General features: G+C 45.5%; 1 protein-coding gene across 9 annotated transcripts in view; it reads right to left on the bottom strand.

Annotated features, from left to right (window-relative positions):
• atp2b1a (ATPase plasma membrane Ca2+ transporting 1a) overlaps positions 1 to 26,405 on the bottom strand; it is a 139,927-nt gene that overhangs the window by 81,335 nt on the left and 32,187 nt on the right. For all 9 annotated transcript variants that reach the window (XM_072484961.1, XM_072484952.1, XM_072484959.1 and 6 more), the window contains exons 3-4: positions 7,096 to 7,293; positions 1,452 to 1,706 (exon numbers count right to left, since the gene is read on the bottom strand). In XM_072484961.1, the coding sequence (XP_072341062.1) occupies positions 1,452 to 1,706; positions 7,096 to 7,293 (453 nt within the window). The remainder of the gene's footprint in view (positions 1 to 1,451; positions 1,707 to 7,095; positions 7,294 to 26,405) is intronic.

Below are 26,405 nucleotides of genomic sequence, written 5' to 3'. Positions count from 1 at the left end.
GGAAATTGGAGATGCAGGTGATGAAGTAACATCTGTGGACTTTAATCGCATATAGATTGGGCGAGTCAAATTAGTCACAATAGAAGAGGGATTTCTGTACTGTATACAGAATGGTTTTCTGAACCAATATGTTGAGGGACCAAGGAAACAGGCCATCTTGGATTGGGTGCTGTGCAATGAGAAAAGATTAGTTGGCAATCTAATTGTGAGAGAACACTTAGTTTGTTCGGAGACCAGGGTCCTGAATCTCAATGACTATGATGGTATGAGACATGAGCTGGCTTTGATGGACTGGGAAAAATTACTGAAGGGAAGGACAGCGGACAGGCATTCAAGGAACACACCAAAAAATTGTTTATTCCTATTTGGCACAAGAGTAGAAAAGGAACTGTGGCCAAACCATTAGATTCAAAGAGGAATACAAATTAGCAATAGACCCGAGGATCGGGAACAGTTTAAAATTCAAAGGTGAACCAAGGGATTGATTAAGGGGAAAATACAATTTGAAAGTGAGCTAGCAGGGAACATAAAAACTGACTGTAAAAGTGGATTAATTGTAAAACTTTTCAGACTGAGGTGAGGAGTAATTTCTTCACCCAGAGTGGTGAATCTGTGGAATTCGCTACCACAAAGTAGTTGAGGCCAAAATAGTGTAATTTCAAGAAACGGTAGATATAGCTCGAGGCTAAAGGGATCAAGGGATATTGGGGCAGGGAGGGGGGAGAAAAATCAGGGTATTAAACTTGGATCAGCCATGATCATAATGAATGGTGGAGCAAGCTCAAAAAGGGCCAAATGGCCTCTTCCTGCTTCTATTTTCTATGTATGTTTCTATGTAGGCTGTTCACAACAGGTACCATCAATGCTCTTTGGAATCAAATTCTCCGGGTTTGTTGGCTGTGCCAGAGGATGATAATAATTGCACAGCTACACGTTCAGTTTTTGGATCAAAATGTCCTAATTCACCCAGGACATTATATACACAAACATGTTACAAGCATATACTCCACATCTCACTATGGCATGGGCTACAAGGGTACTTAGATGCACCTGAATTCCAGAGCAGAGGCAATTTGCTTGAGACTGATGGGGAGAAAAATTAAGTTAACATAGTAATTCATCAAAATGCTAGGATCACATCACTAGTGTTCAAACAAATGCCAAATCCTTGAGCACACATGACTGAAGACAGATCACATCCAGTAATACAAAGCAATAAAGTGCCTTGATCACTAGATTTCTGATCTAGAAATTATAGTAGCTTGTAGGAACTACTGTCCACCAACAGCACTATTCTCTTTGGTCACTCCCTACCCCCCACCATAACCATGACAGCAACTACCATACAAGGTGAAAGAATCTTAAAAATGGAAATCAAAACAATTTTACTTATTTTCAATTTAAATTTGAAAACAATTTACAGGAAAAAAAAGTGTACAATTCTCAAGTACCATATTTAATTTGTGCAATGTCACCAACCACCAACTCTGCCACAGGAATCTGGATAACTTGGCCGCCTCTTATTACTGTGAATTTTTGCTCTTGTTCAATTCGATTTTGTAGACCTCTGAATTGTTTTTCTTTACTCCAATCATTGAAAGCTGTAACTAGTACCACACAGATAACAGAAACAAGAATAGCAACTCCTTCGATCCAACCAGCTTCTGATTCACCTTCATCTTCACCGCCCGCTGCTGTGCCACATGCTGCAGAAAACAAAAGGCATATACAGATTAGTGCATATGTGGAGGATATTAATTGTAGCATGATTTCACAAGTATGAAAAAAAATCAGATCCAATTAGTCCAACTGCAATAGCACCCCCCAAGCTTCAGACTGACATTTTAACAGCAACACGTTACATGCACAAGTCAGGCTGAGCAGAAAAACTGCTTCCTGTTGACCAAAATCAATGATGCAAGCATGTATTTGACAGACCTAATTAAATGAGAAACCAATTAACATTAAAAATATTTTCTGGATAGTGATATTAGTTACAGGCAGTCGAGCACATGGTACGTGTTTGACACTTTTGCTCAAAGCTGTACATTAGCTGAAGATTTTAAAAAATGCAAGTAATATAACGGATTCTAATTAGTGGGAAAAATACCAAGCTCCCAGGAAGAATCAGACAGGACGAAATAAACCAATGAAAAGGAAGAAAGATTTTCAGCCACCATGCCAATTTATAGTACTGAAAATATGCTTCTCACAAAACTTTAATAATACACAAATGTAAAACTATCCATAAAGTAGGGTATACTGATTGAGAAATGTAACATTTTGTAGCCGCTCTTTGAAAGTGGAGTGCGATTCTTTTGGGCTGGGTTGAACTTGGTTTTGCTACTATCCTGCATGTACCAGGAGTGATTTTTCAGATTTATAGATGGGACCTCAGTGACTCGCATGTTAAAGCTTTAGAACTAAAGGTGGTCGATCTTTAAAGATAAACTGGAAATGTCAACCATTTGCATCTCTACCTTTCAGAAGACTTTTGACAAGGTCGCACATAGCAGATTAATATGTAAAGTTAACGCACATGGGATTGCAGGTAGAGGCTCGAGATGGACAAAAAGCTGGTTAGCAGACAGGACACAGAAGTTGGATTAAGTCTTTTTCTGATTGGAAAGCAGTGACTAGTGGGGTACTGCAGGAATCTGTGCTAGGATCACAACTGTTTGCATTATATATTAATGATTTGGACGAGGGAATTAAATGTTGCCGATGATACAAATTTGGGTGGGAGGGTGAGCCGAGGAGAATGCAGAGATGCTTCAACGGGATTTGGACAGGCCGAGTGAGTGGATACATGCATGGCAGATGCAATTGTTATGGGTCAGGGTTTGAAAACCCCAAAGTGTATCATGGAGTTCACCTGACCCACAACTTTTAATAGATTGTGGTATGGGGAGCACATGGCCCACTCTACAGGTGTGATACAGCAGAAATGGAAAAGTATTTTTCTTAAGCAAAACAATGTTTATTCTATGAACTCAAGTTAACCTTTTTAAAACAAAGTGAATATCTTAGCAACCATTAATTCAAAGATAACTCCCAAAGAATACAACACTAAGTAACCTGTATGCTGTCCCTTTACACCCAAAAGACTTAACAAACCTTTAAACAGGAGCACATTAGGTTAAAGTCATTACTGCAAGCAGTTATTAGTTTTAAATCTCCAAAGGATCCAGAGATAGTCTTTCATGGCAGAGAGAAAAGCAGTAGAGCTGCTTTTTCTGACTTCAGCTGCTACACACTGAAAAACGAAACCAAAAAGCCAGACACACCAAGCTTTTCTCAAAGTGAAACTAAAAGCAGTACCAGAGCTCAGCTACACCCACACTGACATCACCGCAGTAACATGAGCAGCTAACCGTTTCTTAAAGCGACATTCTCATGACAGTGTAAATGTGGATAAATGTGAGGTTATCAGCTTAGTTAACAAAAGTAGGAAAGCAGATTTGAATGGGTGTAAATTGAGAGAAATGGATATTCAGCGAGACATGGTGTCCTTCTGCATCAGTCACTGAAAGCAAGTGCGAAGGAACAGCAGGCAGTAAAGGCAAATGGTATGTTGGCCTTCATCGCAAGAAGATTAGAGTATAGGAATAGAGATGTTTTACTGCATTTGTTTGGCGAGGCCACACCGCAAGTAGTGTGTGCAGTTTTGGTGTCCTTATCTGAGGAAGGATGTTCTTATTATGGAGGGAGTGCAGTGAAGGTTTACCAGGCTGATTCCTGGGATGGCGGGGCTGTCATTAAGAGACTAAATCAGTTTTTTATTTTTATACCATTTAGAGTACCCAATTCATTTTTTCCAATTACGGGGCAATTTAGCATGGCCAATCCACCTATCCTACACATCTTTGGGTTGTGGGGGCGAAACCCACGCAAACACAGGGAGAATTTGCAAACTCCACACAGTGACCCAGAGCCAGGATCGAACCTGGGACCTCGGTGCCGTGAGGCTACGGGGCTAACCCGCTGCGCCACCGTGCTGCCCTCTGACTAAATCAGTTTATAAGTGTGATTCATACAAAATTAACGGTTTTAGACAGGGTAGATTCAGAATGAATGTTCCGAATGGTGGGGAGTCCAGGACTAGTGTTCATAGTTTAACTATAAGGGGTAAACCTTTTAGGACTGATGTGGGGTGAAATTTCTTCACCCAGAGTGGTGAATCTGTGGAATTCGCTACCACAAAGTAGTGGAGGCCAAAACGTTGTTCAATTTCAAGGAGGAATTAGATTTGGCTCTTGGGGCTAAAGGGATCAAGGAATATGGGGGCAATTTGAGCATCCTAAGTATTGTTTCTGGACACCCATCCACAAACAACCAGTCCTTGCACACCTCCCAATTATATAGCTTCTAGCCCAGGAACCTCTCATTCATAGTGTCCAGACAAGCAAGTTTACAGTATTCAGTTTCCGTTCTTGGCTGGCATCTATGAGGAATTCCATGGGACTCTCTCATGGGTCATGCATACATCTGCATTCATTTATTTCAAACAATGAATGACCAGGTTTCAAAAGTTCACGGATCAAGTCAAAGAACCCCAGCTATTAAAATAAATTAGTGGCTTATAACTAACTACCACTGCAAGCACCCAAGCCATTTAAAAAGCCCTCTTGCAGATCTGCAATTTCCAATAATATAGCAACTTTAACATGGTGAAACATCCCAACATTTGCCAGAAAACAAATTATTTAGGAGGTAGAGGAGAAATGGCCAAACATTTGGTCAAGGAAATAGGTTTAAACGAGTAAGGAGGTGGAGGGATAGGATTGGAGTAATTACAATTAGGGATGAGCAACAGGAAGAAAATGGGCCACAACAAAACCATGTTGGGCCAGGTTACTAGCAGCAAGGACAGTCTTAGATCAGTAGGAAACCTGCATGTATCCACAATTTTACTTGGATCCCTTGGAAACACCTGTTTTGACATGTTAAAGATAAGACCATAAGACATGGCAGAATTAGGCCACTCAACCTAGAGTCTGCTCCACCATTCAACCATGGCTGATATTTTTCTCTCCCCCATTCCCCTGCCTTCTCCCCATAATCCCTGATCCCCTTAATCAAGAACCTATCGATCTCTATCTTAAAAGACACTTGGGTGATTTGGCCTCCACAGCCTTCTGTGGCAAAGAGTTCCACAGATTCACCACCCTCTGGCTGAAGAAATTCCTCCTCTTCGGTTTTAAAGGATCGTCTCTTTAGTCTGAGATTGTATCCTCTGCTTCTAGCTTTTCCTACAATTGGAAATATCCTCTCCATGTCCACTCGATCCAGGCCTTGCAGTATTCTGTAAGTTTCAATAAGATCAACCCCCATCCTTCCAAATCTAATGAGTACAGACCAAGACTTCTCAACCGTTCCTCATACGATAAGCTCTTCATTCCAGGGACCATTCTTATAAACCTCCTCTGGACCCTTTCCAAGACCAGCACATTCTCCCTTAGATACAGGGCCCAAAACTGCTCATAATACTCCAAATGAGGTCTGACCAGAGCCTTGTACAGCCTCAGAAGTACATCCCTGCTCTTGTATTCCAGATACACAAGAACATAAGAACTAGGAACAGGAGTAGGCCATCTGGCCCCTCGAGCCTGCTCTGCCATTTAATGAGATCATGGCTGATCTTTGTGGACTCAGCTCCACTCTCCGGCCCGTACACCATATCCCCGAATCCCTTTATTCTTTAGAAAGGCACCTATCTTTTTCTTAAAAACGTTTAAAGGAGCCTCAACTGCTTCACTGGGCAAGGAATTCCAGAGATTCACAACCCTTTGGGTGAAGAAGTTCCTCCTACACTCCATCCTAAATCTACCTCCCCTTATTGAGGCTATGCCCCCTAGTTCTGCTTTCCCCGACCAGTGGAAACAACCTGCCCGCATCTATCCTATCTATTCCCTTCATAATTTTATATGTCTCAATAAGATTCCTCCGCATCCTTCTAAACTCCAATGAGTACAGTCCCAGTCTACTCAACCTCTCGTCATAATCTAATCTCCTCAACTCTGGGATCAACCTAGTGAATCTCCTCTGCATTCCCTCCAGTGCCAATATGTCCTTTCTCAGGTAAGGAGACCAAAACTGAACACAATACTGCAGATGCGGCCTCACCAACACCCTATACAATTGCAGCATAACCTCACTAGTCTTGAACTCCATCCCTCTAGCAATGAAAGACAAAACTCGATTAGCCTTCTTAATCACCTGTTGCACCTTCACACCAACTTTTTGCGACTCGTGCGCCAGCACACCCAGGTCCCTCTGCACAGCAGCATGTTTTAACATCTTACCGTTTAAATAATAATCCATTCTGCTGTTATTCCTCCCAAAATGGATAGCCTCACACTTGGCAACATCGAATTCCATCTGCCAGACCCTAGCCCATTCACCTAACCTATCCAAATCCTTCTGCAGACTTCCGGTATCCTCTGCACCGTTTGCTTTACCACTCATCTTAGTGTCGTCTGCAAACTTTGACACATTGCACTTGGTCTCCAAATCGTCTATGTAAATTGTGAACAACTGCAGGCCCAACACTGACCCTTGAGGGACCCCACTAGTTACAGGTTGCCAACCAGAGAAACAACCATTTATCCCCACTCTCTGCTTTCTGTTAGTTAACCAATCCTCTACAACAGATGTTGAATATCTGCAGTGGTAAATAAATTTAAAAACAAACAACAAACATACTATCTAAAACAGCCTTTTAGGTACTGGATGGCTCCCAAGGAAATAATTAACTAATGGAACCAGTGTACAATTTGGGAATCCGCAATAGAGCTCCCATTTAACCTTTGCAACAGTACTTAGTAAATGATTTATTATTCCCAATTCCTGTTTTTGATGCATTGAGTAAATAATAGCCAGGTGTCTTATACTGTAAATGTGTCCGCTGATCAAGACTCAGCAGTAACTATCAATTACTTCTTATCTGTATTTTTCAATCTCATAACACATGGAAACCAAGTTGTTCAGCTTATCCTGAAATTGTGCCTGCACCATATTTGCTTCTTTATTCTACAGAATCTAGAGAGATTTGTGCAGGCATGCCATCAAACTTGGTGCAATAGAAATACTTGCCTTCATTATTTTCTCCTGGAGGTTTATAGAAAGAAAGGCCTAACGATATTATGGCTGCAATTTCTAAAATAATTAAGGTTACATCTTGAAGTGCTTCCCATACTAACTGAAGAAAGGTTTTTGCTTTTTTGGGTGGTATAAAATTTTCTCCAAAAACTTGATGCCTTTGGTCTAGGTCCGCAGGATTTCCAGATAAACCTGTGGAGAGAGAGAGAGAGAGAGAAAGAGAAACATTTCATTTTGGTGCTGTTTTACACATTCTACTGCAGCAAACACACTCCTCCTATTAGGAGGAATCTTTAAAATAATAAATTTTGAAAAGCTGTTTGATGCTTTTTTCTGCATAGTCACATTCTGACCTTCCAGTACAACCTGTATGCTTCTTGGCACCAGGCAAAGTTGCACATAAAACTTAATTTTGGAAATAGGCTTTCTGAAGTAAGTTGCATAACATTGTTTAAAGTAGCGAACAAATAGCTAAAAGGAACAAAGCTCCTAAATCTAATGGATTTTCTCCACTTCAAAATGTGACTATCACAAACTTTAGGAAAAAAGTATACTTAAAACAGAATCCAGAAAAGCACAGCAAGAGATGAATCCCAGATTCAAATACACCTCATGAAAACAGGGCACCAAATTTCATCAAACAAGTATAATTAGTAAGTTACCACTGCATTCAAATATTTATATACCCAAAATATTAACACTTTTCCAGATTGGTTTCTATCCTTTTACCCCCTCCCCCCCTTTTGTTCTTCCAAGGAACAAAAATTGCCAGAACCTCAAGGAGATTCTCAACACTTTGCCTGCCATCATGCCATGCATATTATTTAAAATAATTATATTTAAAAACTCTAATCACAAACCTTATTGCTATCAAAATCTGCATTGTTTGGTTTAGGCTTGGTAGTGGAACCATTTTCCCCAAGTCGGGCGGAAATAGTAATTAGGATAAAATAAAGTACTGCTTCTGACTGCAAAGTACAGACATCCAGTGGTCATAAAATATTATACATGTTCAAGTGACTCTTTTGGTATCAGAATGGTCAACAAGTCACTTCAGAGACCCCATAAGTGAGGGAAGACCCCAAACCATTCAAATAAAAAAACTTGTACAGAAGCAGAAAGCAAAGGGCTTCTTTTAACTCGGCAGCAAGATCTTAACAAGCTATTAAAAAGAGAAGGATGCATGACACTATCTCATCAGCAAACTCTAGAGGGGTTCACATTACCACCACTGGACAATACTTCTAAATGGTGGAGAACACCACCCAGTAAAACTTAGAAATTAACATTAAAGGAGCCAGAATTGAAAACTGATTTACACCCTCAAACATACAAATTGGACATCTACAAATTAGACACAGAAACATAGAAAATAGGTGGAGTAGGCCATTCAGACCTTTGAGCCTGCACCACCATTCAATATCACGGCTGATCATGAAAATTCAGTATCCCGTTCTCGCATTCTCCCCGTACCCCTCGACTCCTTAGCTGTAAGGGCCACGTCCAGCTCCCTCTTGAATATATCCAACAAAGCTTTCTGTGGTAGAGAATTCCACAAGTTCACAACTCAGGAAGTTCTTCCTCACCTCAATCCCGAATGGCTTGCCCCTTACTCTTAGGCTATGACCCCCCAGTTCTGGACATTACACCAACATCGGGAACATTTGTCAGTCCTGCCATCCTGGAAATTAGCCTGATTAACCTTCGCTGGAATGTCCTTCCTCAAACTAGGAGACAAAAACTGCATACGTGGCCTCACCAAGGCCCTGTATTACTGCAGCAAGACATCCCTACTCCTATACTCAAATATTCTTGCGAAGGCCAGCATGCCATTAGCTTTCCTCACCGCCTGCTGTACCTGCATGCTACCCTTCAGCGACTGTTCCACCATGGCACCCCTAGTATTTCTGGAAAGTTATTGGTGTCCTCCTTCGTGAAGCCAGATCCAAAGTATTTGTTCAACTGGTCTGCCATCCCTTGGTTGTCTATTACAAATTCACCTAATTCTAACTGTAAGGGACCTACATTTGTCTTCAGCAGTCTTTTTCTCTTCACATCTCTTTAGAAGCTTTTGCAGTCAGTTTTTATGTTTCCTGCAAGCTTAATCTCATTTTATTTTCTCCTTCTGGATTAAACCCTTTGTCGTCCTCTGCCGAATTTTAAATTTCTCCAGGTCCTCAGGCTGGCTGCTTTTCCTGGCCAATTTATATGCCTTCTCTTTGGCTTAGATTCAAGACTTCAATTTTTATTTTATTTTTTAAATATAAATTTGGAGTTCCCATGTCATTTTTTCCAATTAGGGGGCAATTTAGCATGGTCAATCCACTATCTTTGGGTTTGTGCGGTCAAAACCTATGCAAACACGGAGAATGTGCAAACTCCACACGGACAGTGACCCAGAGCTGCGATCGAACCTGGGACCTCGGCACCATGAGACTGCAGTGCTAACCATTGCACCACCGTGCTGCCCTTAAGACTTGAATTTTGACTTGGATGTCAACCTAAAACATCAGTGCTTGATTTTATTTTATTAAAAATTTGATTCTTATTTTAATAATTGACTAGTGATGGAATTTCAGGGTGCCGCTCAGTTCAAGTGCAATTGGGATTGGCAATAAATGCTGGCCTAGCTAGCAACACCCAAAGTAAAAAGTGCATTTAAGAATTGACTGCTCTGAAAAGTGTCTAGACAACAGAACCCCAGATGAATAGACAAAAGGGACCATGGTGATTTTGGAGTATGTTAACTATCCCATTATAACAACTATAAAAGGACATGGTATTTTAAAATAAAATTTAATCTACCCAAATTTTATATTTTATTTAAGCCAAATCAACTCCATCATTGACAGACTAATTTGAGGAAATACGAAGGGCCACCTGCAGACACTATCCCAAGCTTAAAAGGAACACGATCTAAAATTGTACTAGTTCCAGTGTTATGCACCCATTATGCTTCAATTAAACCCTAGTGACAACACTGGCACGCTTCGTACCTTATTCCAAGAACATTTTACTGTACACGTGGGCTCTGGCACAAGGCAATTAATAATAATCGCTTATTGTCACAAGTAGGCTTCAATGAAGTTGCGGTGAAAAGCCCCTAGTCGCCACATTCTGGCACCTATTTGGGGAGGCGGAATGCCAAAATAGTTATACCTCTAACCAAAGATACATCAGCGCAGTTATCCCAAGGCAAGAGAAGAATTCACAGTCCAGAGGTGTCCAGGTGGACTGGCCATACTAAATTGCATCCACAGATGTGCAGGTTAGAGGAGGTTACAGTGCTGGGAGGGCAGAAGCAGATACGATGCTCTTTCAGAGGGTCTATGTAGACTCGGTGGGCCGAAAGGTCATATGATTTTTGCCAAAGTAAATAGTTTCAGAGTACTGATCTACCTCCAAGAGTAGCACGGTAGCATTGTGGATAGCAAAATTGCTTCACAGCTCCAGGGTCCCAGGTTCGATTCCGGCTTGGGTCACTGTCTGTGCGGAGTCTGCACGTTCTCCCAGTGTGCGCGTGGGTTTCCTCCGGGTGCTCCGGTTTCCTCCCACAGTCCAAAGATGTACAGGTTAGGTGGATTGGCCACGCTAGATTGCCCTTAGTGTCCAAAATTGCCCTTGGTGTTGGGTGGGGTTACTGGGTTATGGGGATAGGGTGGAGGTGCGCGGTTGGGTAGGGTGCTCTTTCCAAGAGCCAGTGCAGACTCGATGGGCCGAATGGCCTCCTTCTGCACTGTAAATTCTATGATAATCTATGATAATCCTACTTTAATGTATAAATTAACAAATGGGGCAGGGCAGCATGGTGGCGCAGTAGTTAGCACTGCTGCCTCACAGCACCGAGGGCCCAGGTTAAATCCCGGCCCACTGTGTGTAGAGTTTGCTCATTCTCCCCGCCTGCGTGGGTCTCACCCCCACAACCCAAAGATGCGCAGGTTAGGTGGATTGGCCATGCTAAATTGCTTCTTAATTGGAAAATAATTGGGTACTCTAAATTTATTTATTTGAAAATGGGAATGGTTTCATACTTAGGAATTCTCAATTGTATGAGCATAAATAATAATGTCAAAGCTTGCAACATATTATTCACAAATCATTAAATCTAATGGATACCATTAGACTAGAAAACATCCTGAAGGGGAGGATTTGTACAAAGTCTAAACAGCAATGTAGTAAAGATCATTTGTGTGATGTTGATCGAGGGGTAAATATTGACCAGGACACTGGAGATTGTGAAATTGAATAATTTATATTTACCCGAGAATCTTGTTTAACATCGGATCCGAAAGATGGCATCACCCACAGATCAGCCCTTCCTCAGTACTGTACTAGAGTGTCAGATCTTTGTAGGCAAACCCTGGGGTGAAAAAGCCCGGAACTAGGATGCTACCAACCGAGCCATAGTTGACACTAAAAAGATGAGATTGAGTCTTCCGGTTGCGGCTATGCGGAGCGAAGTCGCACGTTCGGCAGCTCCCACAAAAAACAAGCTTTTGGGCTCTTTTCAGGGCGCCCAACGGCATATGTTCGACGTTTCCCGCTGTGGGAAGGAGTACAATAGTTCCCCGACAGTATATGGCTTTTACCAGGAGCAGGGCGACTAAAAAAAAAGTGGTGGTGGACCCGAAGGTGGTGAGAGGGAAGAACAAAATGGCGGCGGGCAGGGACCAGGCAGCGTGGATGCAGTGGGCGCAGGAGCAACAGGTTATCCAGCGCTGCTTTAGGGAGATTAAAGCGGACGTGCTTGAGCCAATGAAGGCTTCCATCGATAAGCTGCTGGAGACGCAGGCGGCCCAGGGGGTGGCGATCCACGAGGCCTGACAAAAGATCTCCGACAACGAGGACGAGATCTTAGGCCTGGCGGTAAAAGTGGAGGAGCACAAGACGCTCCACAAGAAATCGCAGGAGTGGTTCGAGATGGAGAATCGGTCGAGCAAATCGGTCGAGGCGAAGAACTCGCGGATTCTGGGCCTCCCGGAGGTGCCGGACGTGGGGGCCTATGTGGTCACCATGTTGAACTTGCTGATGGGAGCAGGGTCCTTCCAGGGGCCCATAGAGTGCTGGCAAGGAGGTCCAAGACTAATGAGACACTGCGGGTGGTGCTGGTGCGGTTTCATCGGTTCACTGATTGGGAGTGTGCGCTCAGGTGGGCCAAGAAGGAGAGGAGCAGCAGGTGGGAGAACGCAGAGGTTCGAATATACCAGGACTGGAGTGCAGAGGTGGCGAAGAGGGAGACCGGGAACAATCGAGCGAAGGCAGTGCTGCACAGGAATGGGGGGGTGAAGTTCGGCATGTTGCAGCCGGCGCGACTGTGAGTCACCTACAAGGACCAGCACCATTATTTTGAGTCACTGGAGGTGGCGTGGACCTTTTTTCAGGCCGAGAAGTTGGACACAGATTGAGGGTCAGGATGGGCGTTTGGGGATTGCGGTTGATATGTTACTTTGAGGGGGGTCCTTTGCTCTTGTTTTTTTTTCTTTCTGGTTAGGCGAGGGTGGTTAGGGCGGGTTGGGCACTGTTTTTTTGGGTTGGTCGGGGGGGGCTCTTGGAGGGAGGTAAGCAAATGGAACAGGGGTGGATCGCCGGCAGTGTGATGGGGCCCCACAGGGGAGGGGGAGGCCTGAGTCGGGGGTGAGGGGACTGGACCTGTAAAAGGAGCTGCGTCAGAGGTGGCAGGCCTGGGTACGTGGTAAGTGGGGCTTTTTCCCACGCTGAAGACTGGAGGGGGCGGGGGAGCGGACCAAGGGTGGTTTCCCGTGCTTGGGATGGAAGGGGAGGTGGAGAGCCTGCGGATGGGGAATGGAAGAGGAGGGTGTGTCACACAATGAGAGGAGTCGAAGGAGTGGCGGGAGTGGCCGGGGTCAGCTGACTTGCAGAAGTGCAATGGGGGGGGGGGGGGTAAAGCAGCTAGGAGGTGTCCTAGCCTTGGGGGGGGGGGGGGGGGGGGAAAGGAGAGAATAGAGTTGCTGCTGCTATGTCAAGGGGGAGCTGGAGCGAGTGGGGGGGGGGGGGGGTAGAGTGTGGGGTTTGCCGCGCGTGGCTGGCCAAGGAGGGGGGGCCCCACATTGGGTGGACTTAGAGCTGGGGGAGGAGAGGGACCAGCACCCGTTGTGGCGTTTGGAGGTGGGGCTGCTGGCGGACAAGGAGGTGAGTGAGCAGGTCCGAGGAAGCATAGAGAGGTACCTGGAGGGCAACGATAACGGGGAGGTCTGAGTGGGGATAGTATGGGAGGCGTTGAAGGCGGTGGTTAGGGGAGAGCAGATCTCCATTAGGGCCCACAAGGAGAGGAGGGAGCAGAGGGAGAGGCTGGTGGGGGAGATGGTCAGGGTAGACAGGAGATAGGCAGAGGTGCCTGAGTAAGGACGTTGAGGAAGAAGCGCAGCCTCCAGGCCGAATTCGACCTGGTGACCACCAGCAAGGCGGAGGTGCAGTGGAGGAAGGCCCAGGGGGCGATATATGAGTATGGGGAAAAGGCTAGCCGGATGCTGGCGCATCAGCTCCGGAAGCGGGACGCAGCTAGGGAGATCGGGGGAGTTAAGGACAGGGGAGTGTGGTTGGCATCAATGGTGTCTTCAGGGACTTTTACGAGGAATTGTATCGGTCCGAGCCCCCACTGGAGGAGGGAGGGATGGGCCGCTTCCTGGACCAATTGGAGGTTTCCGAAGGTGGAGGAGGGACTGGTGGCAGGATTGGGGGCCCCAATTGGGCTGGAGGAGCTGACCAAAGGGATAGGGAGCATGCAGGCAGGGAAGGCACCGGGGACGAACGTTTCCCGGTCGAATTTTATAAAACATATGGACCTGTTGGGCCCGTTGCTAGTTAGGACCTTTAATGAGGCAAGGGAGGGGGGGGGGCTTTGCCCCCGACGATGTCCCGGGCACTGATCTCCTTGATCCTGAAGCGGGATAATGATCCCCTGCAGTGTGGGTCTTACAGCCCGATTTCACTGCTGAACGTAGATGCTAAGGTGCTGGCGAAGGTCTTAGCCACAAGGATTGAGAATTGTGCCACAGGTCATCCACAAAGACCAGGCGGGGTTTGTGAAGAGGTGACAGTTGAACATGAATGTGCAGAGGCTTTTGAACGTTATATGATGCCAGCGAGAGAGGGGGAGGCGGAGATAGTGGTGGCGATGGACGCTGAGAAAGCCTTCGATAGGGTGGAGTGGGGGTACCTGTGGGAGGTGCTGAAGAGGTTTGGGGAGGGCTTTGTCAGGTGGGTTAGGCTGTTGTAGGAGGTCCCGATGGAGAGAGTGTGGCCACAAACAGGAGGAGGTCTGAGTACTTTCGGTTGCACTGAGGGACGAGGCAGGGGTCCCCCCTGTCCTTCGCACTGGCGATTGAACCCCTGGCTATGGCAGAGGGAGTCGAGGAACTGGAGGGGGTTGGTGCGGGGTGGGGAGGAGCATAGGGCGTCGCTCTATGCGGACGACTTGCTGTTATATGTGGTGGATCCGGTGGGGGGAATGCCGGAGGTAATGAGGATCCTCAGGGAATTCGGGGATTTCTCGGGGTACAAGCTCAACATGGGGAAGAGAGAGTAGTTAGTGGTTCACCCATGGGACCAGGAGAGGGGGATTGGCGAGCTCCCACTAAAAAAGGCAGAAAGGAGCTTCAGGTATCTGGGAGTCCAGGTGGCCAGGAGCTGGGGGGCCCTGCATAGGCTTAACTTCACAAGGCTGGTGGAGCAAATGGAGGAGGAGTTCAAGAGGTGGGACACGTTGCCGCTGTCCTTGGCGGGTAGGGTGCAGTCAGTCAATATGAAAGTGCTCCCAAGGTTTGTTTCTAGTTCCAGTGCCTCCCAGTGTTTATCACGAAGGCATTTTTTAGCGGGTCAACAGAAACATAATGGAGTTTGTGTGGGCTCGAGGGCAAGAAGGGTGTTCCTGGAGCGGAGTAGAGATAGGGGGGGCTGGCGCTGCCCAACCTCTGTGGGTACTACTGGGCCACCACTGCGATGATGGTGCGCAAGTGGGTGATGGAGGGGGCTGCATGGAAGAGGCTGGAGGCGGCGTCCTGTGTGGGTACGAGTCTGGGGGCGCTGGCAACGGCACCGCTCCTTCCAAGGAGGTATACCACGAGCCCAGTAGTGGCGACTACCCTCAATCTGGGGGTAGTGGAGGCAGCGTGTGGACCCCAATACAGGGGAACCACTGGTTCATCCCGGGGGGGGGGGGCAGATACAGGGTTTTCAGGGTGGCACAGGGCAGGGATACGAAGGTTGGGAGACCGGTTTGTGGACGGGAAGTTCGCAAGCCTTGGTGAGTTGGAGAAGTATGGGCTCCCCCCGGGGAACACCTTCAGGTATTTCCAGGTAAGGGCGTTTGCCAGGCGGCAGGTGGTGGAATTCCCACGGCTGCTGACACGCACAGTACAGGGTGCTCTCGGGGGGGGGGGGGTGGAAGATCTCGGAAACTTACCAGGTGATGCAGGAGGAGGAGGAGGCCTCGGTGGTGGAGGTGAAAGGTAAGTGGCAGGAGGAGTTGGGAGGAGGAGGAGATCGAGGAAGGGACATGGGCAGATGCCCTAGGGAGAGTGAACTCTTCCTCTTCATGCGTGAGGCTCAGCCTTATACAGTTTAAGGTGCTGCACAGGGCACACATGACCAGGACAAGGATGAGCCGGTTTTTTGGGAGTGAGGACAGGTGTGTTAGGTGCTTAGGGAGCCCAGCAAACCACACCCATATGTTCTGGGCATGCCCAGCGCTGGAGGAATTTTGCAAGGGCGTAGCGAGGACGGTGTCGAGGGTGGTAGGATCCAGGGTCAAACCAGGCTGGGGGCTCGCAATATTTGGGGTGGCAGAGGAGCCGGGAGTGCAGGAGGCGAAAGAGGCCGGAATTCTGGCCTTTGCGTCCCTGGTAGCCCGGCGGAGGATTCTTCTTCAGTGGAAGGACGTGAGGCCCCCAAGCGTGGAATCCTGGATCAATGATATGGCGGGGTTTATCAAGTTGGAGGGGGTGAAATTTGCGAGGGTCAGTACAAGGGTTCTTCAGGCGGTGGCAACCGTTCTTAGACTTCCTGCCTAACGGTAGACATTGGTCAATGGCAGCAGCAACTCGGGGGGGGGGGGGGTTTACTTTATGTTTAATTACATTGGGGGATCTGAGGGGGTGTATATATTTGCTATGTTGGCTCGGTGTTAAGTTGGGGTGTTAATTTATTGTTTTTTGTACAGGGGGAGGGGGATATGGAGGGTTGTTTTTTGACTGTTTTGTATTTAACCTTGTTGGGTTCCTTTTTCATTTTGTTATTGATATTCTGTGAAAACCTTAATAAAAATTAAAAAACAAAAAAAAATGAGATTGATTAAATTTTCACTTTTGCCATAAAACCATGAGTTAGGTCATTGGAGATCTACACTAGTATTCAAATCATTATACTGCTATATCTTGAGAAAACACAAAGATGCATCAAGGGAGCTTTACAAATGGTTTTCAAAGCAAACTGCCCAAAACCTCATGCATAATGCATCAAGTTGCCCATTTTGAATAATGGCACACTTACAAAAAGGCCCAAATGATCTAGATTCTGGTGGAAATCTACATACTTTACTAGGTTCACATTTTTCAGACAACCTATCAATCCAAGCAGCTCATGAAATCAATGCTTTTTAAAAACCTTCCAAGATTCAGGTTGAACTTGCAGAACTCATATGGAAGGTTGTATACATGAATTTCAGCAAGAATCTGGCTTCAATATTGAAGTAGTCCATGTCCGAATGCAGCAAGTCCTGGACAATAACCAGGATTGGGCCGACAAGTGGCAAGTGCATGCCAGGCAAAGACCAGCTCCGACAAGAGAGGATCCAACCATCACCCCTTGACATTCAATGGCATTACCATTGCTGAACAGCCACAATCAACATTGAGGGTTAACGCTGATCAGCAACTGAACTCAACATATTAATACTGTGACTACCAGAGCAGGTCAAAAGGCTAAAAAGGTTACTGCACAGCAAAGTCCCCAATACATTATTTGCGATGTTGACTGAGGGATAAATATTGGCCAACACAAGGAGAATGGCACTGCTCTCCTTTGAAATTAGTGCCATGGAATATTTTACATCCACCAGAGGGATCAGATATAGCTTCTGTTTAACATCACATCCAAAAGATATCACTCTTGGAATCCGGACCCTCAGTACCATGCTGGAGTGTCACACACAAAAATAAATACTCACATCGTGGAGTGTTACTGAGTTCACAACCATCTGATAAAGAGGCAAGAGTGCTACCAGCTGAGCTACAGTTGACACATGACTGACAACCTAGCGCTCAGGTGAGCAGATATTGGCTTCAGACTCCTGAAATGACAATCCCATTGCTGGCCTGCAGAACATTGGGCTGGGCGATTAATCCCAAAGGGCAGAGCTTTGCAAACCAATGATCAGCACCAAGAACACTAAAAATAGGAACACGAGTAGACCAATACTTCAAGCAGTGTCGAGCCTTCTCTGCTATGTAATACAATCATGGTTGACTTTGGGCCATGCCTCCATTGTATTTCCCCCTATCCAGAGAGTCAGCTCAAATAGGAATAGCTCATAAGCAACGAACCTCAAATCATTCTGGGTGGGAATTGCACGAGTACTGTATTTGTCCTCCCGCAGATTTAATATACAGTACTTGTTTGTTGGGTGCAGTGGACTGGAAATCATCTGCTGGGTGCCCATTGCCATCTTTTGATGACTTTAATCATGGCACAGCAACATTCAAATTCATGTACTGCTGGCAGCACGGTGGCACAGTGGTTAGCACTGCTGCCTCAGAGCCAAGGTCCCAGGTTCGATCCCGGCCCAGGGTCACTGTCCATGTGGAGTTTGCACATTCGCCCCGTGATTGCGCAAGTTTCGCCCCCAGAACCCAAAGATGTGCAGGGTAGGTGGATTGGCCATGTTAAATTGCCCATTAATTGGAAAAACAGAATTGGATAAATTAACAAAAAATTCATGTACTGCTAATATTCAGTCAGCAGTGTTGCTTCACAGCATCAGGGTTTCAGGTTCGATTCCCAGCTGGGGTCACTGTGCGGAGTCTACACATTCTCCCCGTGCTTTTCCTCCGGGTGCTCCGGTTTCCTCCCATAAAGTCCCGAAAGACGTGCTTGTGGGGAGAATTGGACATTGAATTCTCCCCCCTCCGTGTACCTGTACAGGCTCCTGAATTCTCTCTCCGTGTACCCAAACAGGCTCCTGAATGTGGCGGCTAGGGGATTTTCACAGTAACTTCATTGCAGTGTTACTGTAAGTCTACTTGTGACACTAATGAAGATTTTTAAAGCTGTATACAAATCGTAAAACTGAACCATGTGAACACTCTCTCCCCACAAGCCATTAATTCTTTCAAAAATCATGGGTTTCATGAATGCCGCCATTTTGCTTAAGTAGTCATCAAAAATGTGTCCATCCTCAAACAATGGTTTATCTACAACCCTTTAGGGTAAAATAATTCCAATGATGCTCAACCCTTTGGGTGAAGAAATTACTATCAGCCCATTATCCATAGACTGTGCCAGTGTTCTAGCTTTCCCAGTCATGGGAAACAAACCATGCCCACCCGGTCAACCTCTTTTAGAATAAATGTTTCAAGATAACATCTCATTCTAAAGCCAAAGAGAGCATGGACCCAATTTACTCAGCCTCTCATCACTGGACAAACTTCTCATCCAGGGGAATCTAGTGAACCTGTGCTGCACTTGTATAAGTATATCCTTCCTCAATATGGAGCCAAAACTGCACAGTGGGAGGGATTCTCGTTTGGGAGACTAAGTTCTCCTGTCAGAACTGAATTGCACGAGACTTGTGCTCCCAGCTCGGTATCCTTTGCCATGCAAATTTATGCATGGCAAGGAATAAGAGGGATTCCAGCGGGAACCCGGTTATCAGGTTGCCATTTTGAACAGGTGGCCCAATAGCAAAGTCCTGCGCCCCCAAGTGCTGAAACTACAATGTTTACAAACATCAACCACAAAAAGTGCTGTTAATTTCCAGCTCAGCATTCCTGAAGGGGTGTGCTTGGAATGAACTTAACTCTGATGTGCTTGATGTTTGTAAACAGTGGTTTCAGCACTTAGGGGATCTGCAGGTTGTTTGGGGGGGGGGGGGGAAGTCTGCCACATTGGGGACCCTGCTACTAGAGGTGGAGAATTCAGCCCATGGTCTCACTAAAGTCCTGTACCTAGATTGACTTATATTCCTTTCCCATTGCTAAAAAGCCAATATGACAATTCCATAGAATCCCTGCATAGAGTTTGCACCGACCCTCCGAAGGAGCGCCCTACCTATGCCCACGTCCCCCATCCTACCTGCACATCTTGGGACTGTGGGAGAAAACCAGAACCCCCAGAGAAACCCCTTGCAGACACTGGGAGAACATGCAAACTCCATGCAGCCAGTCACCCAAAACCCAGGTCCCTGGCGCTGTAAGGCAGGAGTGCTCACCGCTGTGTACCTTTAGAAAAATACTGTTTTTCGATTTTCCCTGCTCAAAGTGAATAACCTTATTTCCCCACCTTGTACTCAAGCTGTCAGCTTGTCACGAGAATCTCACTGCAACCTGTCTCTATCTTAGCTTGCATTCCTGCCATACTCTTTGTCCAAGTCATTAATTTTGTAAAATAGCCGTGGCACCAGCACTGATCCTTCCGGTATTAGGCACAGCCTGCCAATGTGAAGTGCCCTATTTATACCTATTCTGCTTCCTGTCCATGCTAATTTATTATCCTCAACTTCAGCTTATTAACCTGGTGTGCTGGCACTGGAAATCTAGGTAAACTGCATCTATTGGTTCCTCTTAGGCTAACCAATCGGGCAGCTAAAAAAAAAAAAATACATTTGACAAACATTATTTCCTTTCACAAGAGCAAATACCAATGCATGTTCAACTTAGCAGTTGACAGAAAAAAAAAACAGGAATAGTACTTCCTGTTCGGTGATAGTAGGGAAGGGAGAAATAGCCTGCTGATTCTCAAAATGGTGCCTTAGATGGTGTCCTGGAGATCTGGATCCAAATTCTAATAAGGATTCCACTGAACACTGGGTTTTAAAAAGCAATCATGTAAGGCTCTGCAGTACTTTAAAAAAAAAAAGCATATGGGCAATTACAATTTCGGAGTACCAGAGTTCGTCCACAAAACTTGGATAATTTGAAGTTATACATCAATACAAAAAAAAGAAAATATAGAATACATAAATACAAGACCAAAGATAATTACTTCAGACTATGGGAAACAATTGCACGAGAGACTGCTTTCGACATTAAGACAACATTTGACCCAATGTGGCATCAAGAAGCCCTAGCAAAACTGTCAATGGGAATCAGGGGCGAAATTCTGCTGGTTGGTGTCATATTTAGCACAAAGGGAGATGCCTACAACTGTTGGAGATCAGTCATCTCGGTTCCAAGACATCACTGCAGTTCCTCAAGGTAGAGTCGGAGGTCCAAACATCTTCAGTTGCTTTAATGACCTTCCTTCAGTCATAAAAAGGTCAGAAGTGGGGACATTTATTCACAATTCAGCAGTCCTCTATATTAAATTGCAGCCAGACCTGGACAATATCCAAATATGGGCTGTTGACATGTGGCAGTCACATTTGCACCACTAAAAGAGCCAGGCACAACCAACTAATCATCCTTTGAGATTCAAAACAATCACCCCAGAGATCCAAGACATTATCACTGAATGCCCCTGGGGCTTACCACTGACCAGAAACTGAACAGCACTAGACTACAAGAGCAAGTCAGAGGCTAGGAATTCTGTAGCGAGTAACATGCCACCAGATTCCCCCAAAAGACTGTTCTCATTTACAAGGCACAAATTAGGCCACTTGCCTTGAGGAGTGCAGCTCCAACACAAGCTAATCATTCATGACAAAGCAGCCCATTTGATTGACACCCATCTGCAACATTCACTCCTACACCAACGTACAGTGGCAATGGTGCACCATCAACAAGATCTGCAGGAACTCACCAAGGCTTCTTACAACAGCAGCTTCCAAACCCATGACTGCTACCATAAAAAAGGTCAAAGGCAGCAGATACATGGGAACACCACCACCTGGAAATTCCCCTTCAAGCCACTCACCATCCTGATGTGAACTGTATAGTTGTTCCTTCAGTCACTGGGTCAAATCCTGGAACTGCTTCCCTAACAGCACTGTGGGTCTACCTGCACTACAGAAACTTCATGTAATCCTAGTGCAGAAGTAGGCCATTCGGCCCATTGAGTCTGCACCAACCTTTCAAAAAGATCACCCTACCTAAACCCAATCCCCTGCCTTCAGGGCAATTTTTAGCATGGCCAATCCACCTAATCTGCACATGTTTGGTCTGTGGAAGGAACCGGAGAACCCAGAGGAAATCCATGTAGGCATGAGGAGAATGTGCAAAAAACACAAGTCACCCAAGGTCGGAATTGAACCCGGGTCCCTGGCACTAATGCAGCAGTGCTAACCACTGTGCCACTTTGCTGCCGTGGTTCAAGACAGCAGCTCACCAGCAACTTAGAGGGCAATTAGGAATGGACAATAAATACTAGCCTAGCCAATAACACCCACATCCCAGGAACAAATAAAATATTTTTTAACTCCACCTTCAGATGGTTAAAATGGGGTCGACAAAACATTAAATGCCCTCATGCACAAGGATCTCCACCAGGTGTATCTGTGTCATGATGATTAGAAAGTAGACTCAACTGGTGTTAAGCAGTACTTTTTAAAAAAACTGTAGTAAGATTTGCTCAGACAGAAAACGCAAAACCAAGACACTTTCAAACCCCTGAAAAATCCTGCCATAGGTTGTCCTAACTTCAGAAAACTAGCAGTCACAGAGCAGAAAGCATGTTTTGGTATGCAGCAACACAAAATATATAGAAATGCAACAGAAAGCCATCACATGTGCATTTAGGGAGATTTGTGGTTCTCCATGCAGACAGAAGTCACCTGTAGAAAAACCATGCAGATATTGATTACAAGACTATGTTTGCAACCTAAGTCAGTGCCAGAGTGTTGGAAAAACAATCAAAAACCCATCCATTGAGAAAACAAAGTTTCTTCACTCCTAACCTGAAAGAGGTTCACAATTCTCACCCCTTCTGTCATTAGTGGGTAGAAGTTCCAGACAAGAGGCCAACTCTGTTCTATAGTGACCATTATTCAAATTCAAGCCTTTGACAAATTGTGGCAGTGCTTTGATCAGTGAGTAATGTGGTCAATCACAATCCTGCTTTCACTACCTCCATGGCAAACAAGGGTTGCTGAATAATCAGGAGGGGGAATTCTGGCGTAGAAGCACAAGGCCAAGTGCATCAAACTCAGCTCACGATCTGGGAACCAAAATCGGTTTAGCTGATTCAGCTACTCAAACAAAAAACTGAGAACGGTGATAATTGAGCCCCCCACCCCCTCCACAAACCAAGTGTAAGCCATGGCTACACACACTTGAAGGTGGGAAACAATTTTTGATTGCACCAGACAACCCGGTAGCCTACTCATTTGATGGCAGCCTACAAATATGAACATGAGCCTGGAAAGCTCAACTGATATCCTTCTTCAGCATTAACATAACTAATAAGAAGCTCATTCAGCCTATCCAAAGGCAGCCAAACAATCTAGAATAGAATCCCTACCCTGCAGAAGGCAGCCATTTGGCCAGAGTCTGTAGCAGCCCTCCAAAAGGTGCATTCTACCCAGGTCTACATCCCCACCCACCGCACCCTATCCCCGTAACCTAACCTGCTCATCCCTGGATGCTAAGTCGCCAATCACACTGAGAAACCTGGGGAAAGACCAGTTTATGGTATTGGAGAACCACTGAGCAATAAGGACAAAGTTCTCCCATCTTCTCACTATGTATGAAATTTTTGTGACTGCAGAGGACTAGACCATTATGGAAACTGAATGGACGGATTGTTAGATCATAGAAGCAGTGTCAAACAATTTACTGGATCATCATGGCCTGCAAATTTATCACAATTTGAGTTCAGGAGGCACGAAAGATGCCAATTTGAGCAGAGACAAGTCACCCACACTAATCAGCAGAGAGAGATAAAGTTGATGCGGTCATAAATTATTTAACTGTTGGCTTGTGTGATCAACTTCCTGGATTTACTAAAATCTATATCCAGTCTTCAAAATATAGTTCCAGACCACGAGTGCAGAGGCACATGGTTAATTTTGTAATTCAACACCTACTATAAAAGGATACTTTGCAACATTTAAAAATTAGACTCAATGCAGTAGACATGTGAGTAATCACAGTTTGAGGCATCAGTTGTGGCTCAGATGGTAGCACTCACTTCGGAATCTGAAATTTGTGCGTTTAAATCAGGCTCAAGCATTTCAACACAAATCTAGGCTGGCACTCGGCGCAGTATGGTGAGCGCTGAATTTTAGAAGAGCCACCTTGCTCGTCTCCTCAGGTGGATGTAAAAATAATTCCATAGCACTACTTCAGAGAAAGGCAGGTATTCCTGGCATCTTGGTCAATATGTAGTTCCCAAATCGAGATCTTGCTGTGCACAAATTAACTGCTGTACCTCCTACATTACAACAGTGACTACACTTAATTACTGGCTGGAAAGTGGTTTGAAATAGAGGTCATAACAAGTCTTATCTTTGCAAAGAACCTGAATTTGAATATAGGCAATTCTCTAGATTTTTTAAAATAAATTTTACCCAATGGGCAATTTAGCTTGGCCAATCAGCTAAACTGCACATCTTTACGTTGTGGGGGTGAAACCCACACAGACATGGGGCGACTCCACACAGACAGTGACCCAGGACCAAGATTCGAACCAGGGTCCTCAGCGCTGCAGTCCCATGCCGCCCTGGCAATTCTCTAGCTTTCTGCAAATCTTCCCATTCTGAAAATACTGGAGATATTTGAGTCAAGCAACACAATGAGAAACAACTTTGATGGTTACTTATCTGGAACATTAAATGTTCTGTTCCCAATTGATGCTTCCAGACTTGAATATCCCCTGTATTTCCTGCCTTTGATTTCTAACACTGCAGTACCCTAACTCCCAAGTGTCATACAAGGGATATTAGGAAATTGGTTCCAGAAGTTAAACACTCCTGTAGCAGGTAATTTAGGGGTTAACCAAATTTGAGGGGGGGGAAAAGAGAGAAAGAGAGAGAAGAATCTATAAGCAGAGTCAAAGGGATACGCCGGCACCGGGCCTCAACTGGTTAGTGGGAATACGCAGGATGCCTCAAATCCATTGCTCTTCGGGGCCACCCTGTCTGACCAGCTATTGATACAAAGAGTCTGATGGCCTCTTGTCCGTCAATTGGGAGGTTTTGGTTTAATTAATTTACAACTTGTGGACGTCACTGGTTCACCTTCAATGCCCACCTTCAGAAGGTGGTGACAAGTTGCCTTCTTGAACTGCTGCAGTCCCCGATTTGTTGAGAGTTCCAGGATTCTGACCCAGTGGCAGTGAAGGCAATATTTCCAAGTCAGGGTGGCGGGGACTTGGAGGGGAACCGCTGTGTGGTGGGGTTGCCAGATATCTGCTGCTGTTGTCCTTCTAGATGGTAGTGGGTTTGGAAGGTGCTGCTGAAGGAACCTTGGAAAGTTCCTGCAGTGCAGGGGGGGGGGGGGGGGCGCGGAAAAAAGAGAGGAGAGGAAGAATGCAAGTTACTCATCGTAGGATTCTAGTGTTTGACCCGCTCTTGTAGCCACAATATTAATATGGCTAGTTCAGTCCAGTTTCTGATCAATGGTAATCCCCAGGATATTGATAATCAGCAATGGTAATACCATTGAATGTCAAGCGGCAATGGTCAGATCCTCTTTTAGGAGATGGTCTTTGCCTGGCATGAATGTAACATGCCACTTGTCAATCTAAGCCTGGATATTATCCAGGTCTTGCTGCATTTGGACAGCTTCATTATGGCTGAGTCGCCGCGAATGGTGCGGAATATTTTGCAGTCATCTGCGAATAACCCCACTTCTGACCTTATGATGGAAGTAGGTAATTGAAGCAGCTGAAGATGGTGGGCCTCTGACACTACCCCGAGGAACTCCTGCAGTGATATCCTTAAGCCGAGATGGACCTCTAACCACCACAGCTAATCTTCCTTTGTGCCAGGTACGACTCCTATGACTCCAGCCAGCAGAGTTCCCCCCGCCCCCCCCCGATTCCCATGGTCTCTAGGGCTCCTTAAATGCTGCCTTGATGGCGTGACCCTGGCAGAATCCAAACTGAGAATCTGTGAGCAGGTTATTGTTAAGTGCCGCTTGACAGTGCTGTTGAGGACTCCTTCCATCAATTTGCTGACAGCGAGTAGACCAATAGGGCGGTAACTGGCTGCGTTGGATTTGTCCTGTTGGGTGATTTTTCACATTGCTAGGTAGATGCCAATGTCTTAGCTGTACTGCAACAGCTTGGCCAGGGGTGCAGCAACAGCAACGTTCTGGAGTAAGATTTTCAGTACTATTGCCAAAATATTGTTACAGCCCATAGCCTTTGCAATATTCAGAGCCTTTAGCCGTTTCTTCTTTTTTAAAAATAAATTTAGAGTACCCAATTACTATTTTTTTTCCAATCAAGGGGCAATTTAGCGAGGCCAATCCACCTAACCTGTACATCTTTGGGTTGTGGGGGTGAAACCCACGCAGACACAGGAGAATGTGCAAACGCCACACGGGCAGTGACCCAGGGCCAGGATTCGAACCTGGGTCCTCAGCACCGTAGGCAGCAATGCCAACCATTGTGCCACGTGCCACCCAGCCTTTAGCCGTTTCTTGATATCATGTGGAGTGAATCGTACTGGCTGAAGACTTGACATCGGTGATGCTGGGGACCTTTGGAGGAGACCAAGATGGATCATTCACTTGCCACTTCTGGCTGAAGATTGTTGAGAATACTTCAACCTCGTCTTTTGCATAGTTAGTTGCGAAGGGATGGGCAGAGCTGAGAGAAAATCCTGTTTTGAACAGGTACAGGGAGAAGGCTTTGGAAATCGACTGAGGTGGTCATGAAAGATGCCATCACGGCAGGTTTTGAAAAAATGTCCCTTCCACAAGAAAAATTGCTTTGTAAATGCAAATATCACTTTTGTCTGCCTGTGAAAAATGGCATGAGAGCTGCATGTTGTTAAGTGTTGTTTAATGGGAGCTCGTGTGTTACAGTTAAGAAATTGCATGTAATCTGTAACAGTTAGGATTGAAGTTTAATAGTTTCAATCTTGTTTCTTTTAATAAAGTTTGTTTATAAAATAACCAAATATCACTCCTGGAACTAAATCAATCTTTCCGCACGGTCTCAAGTTATGGTCCTGGTCCAATCTCTTGGCC

The sequence above is a fragment of the Scyliorhinus torazame genome, chromosome 19 (assembly GCF_047496885.1).
Source record: "Scyliorhinus torazame isolate Kashiwa2021f chromosome 19, sScyTor2.1, whole genome shotgun sequence".
Classification (NCBI taxonomy): Eukaryota; Metazoa; Chordata; class Chondrichthyes; order Carcharhiniformes; family Scyliorhinidae; genus Scyliorhinus; species Scyliorhinus torazame.
Note: the sequence above shows the minus strand (reverse complement) of the source record. Positions and strands in the feature narration are given on the sequence as shown.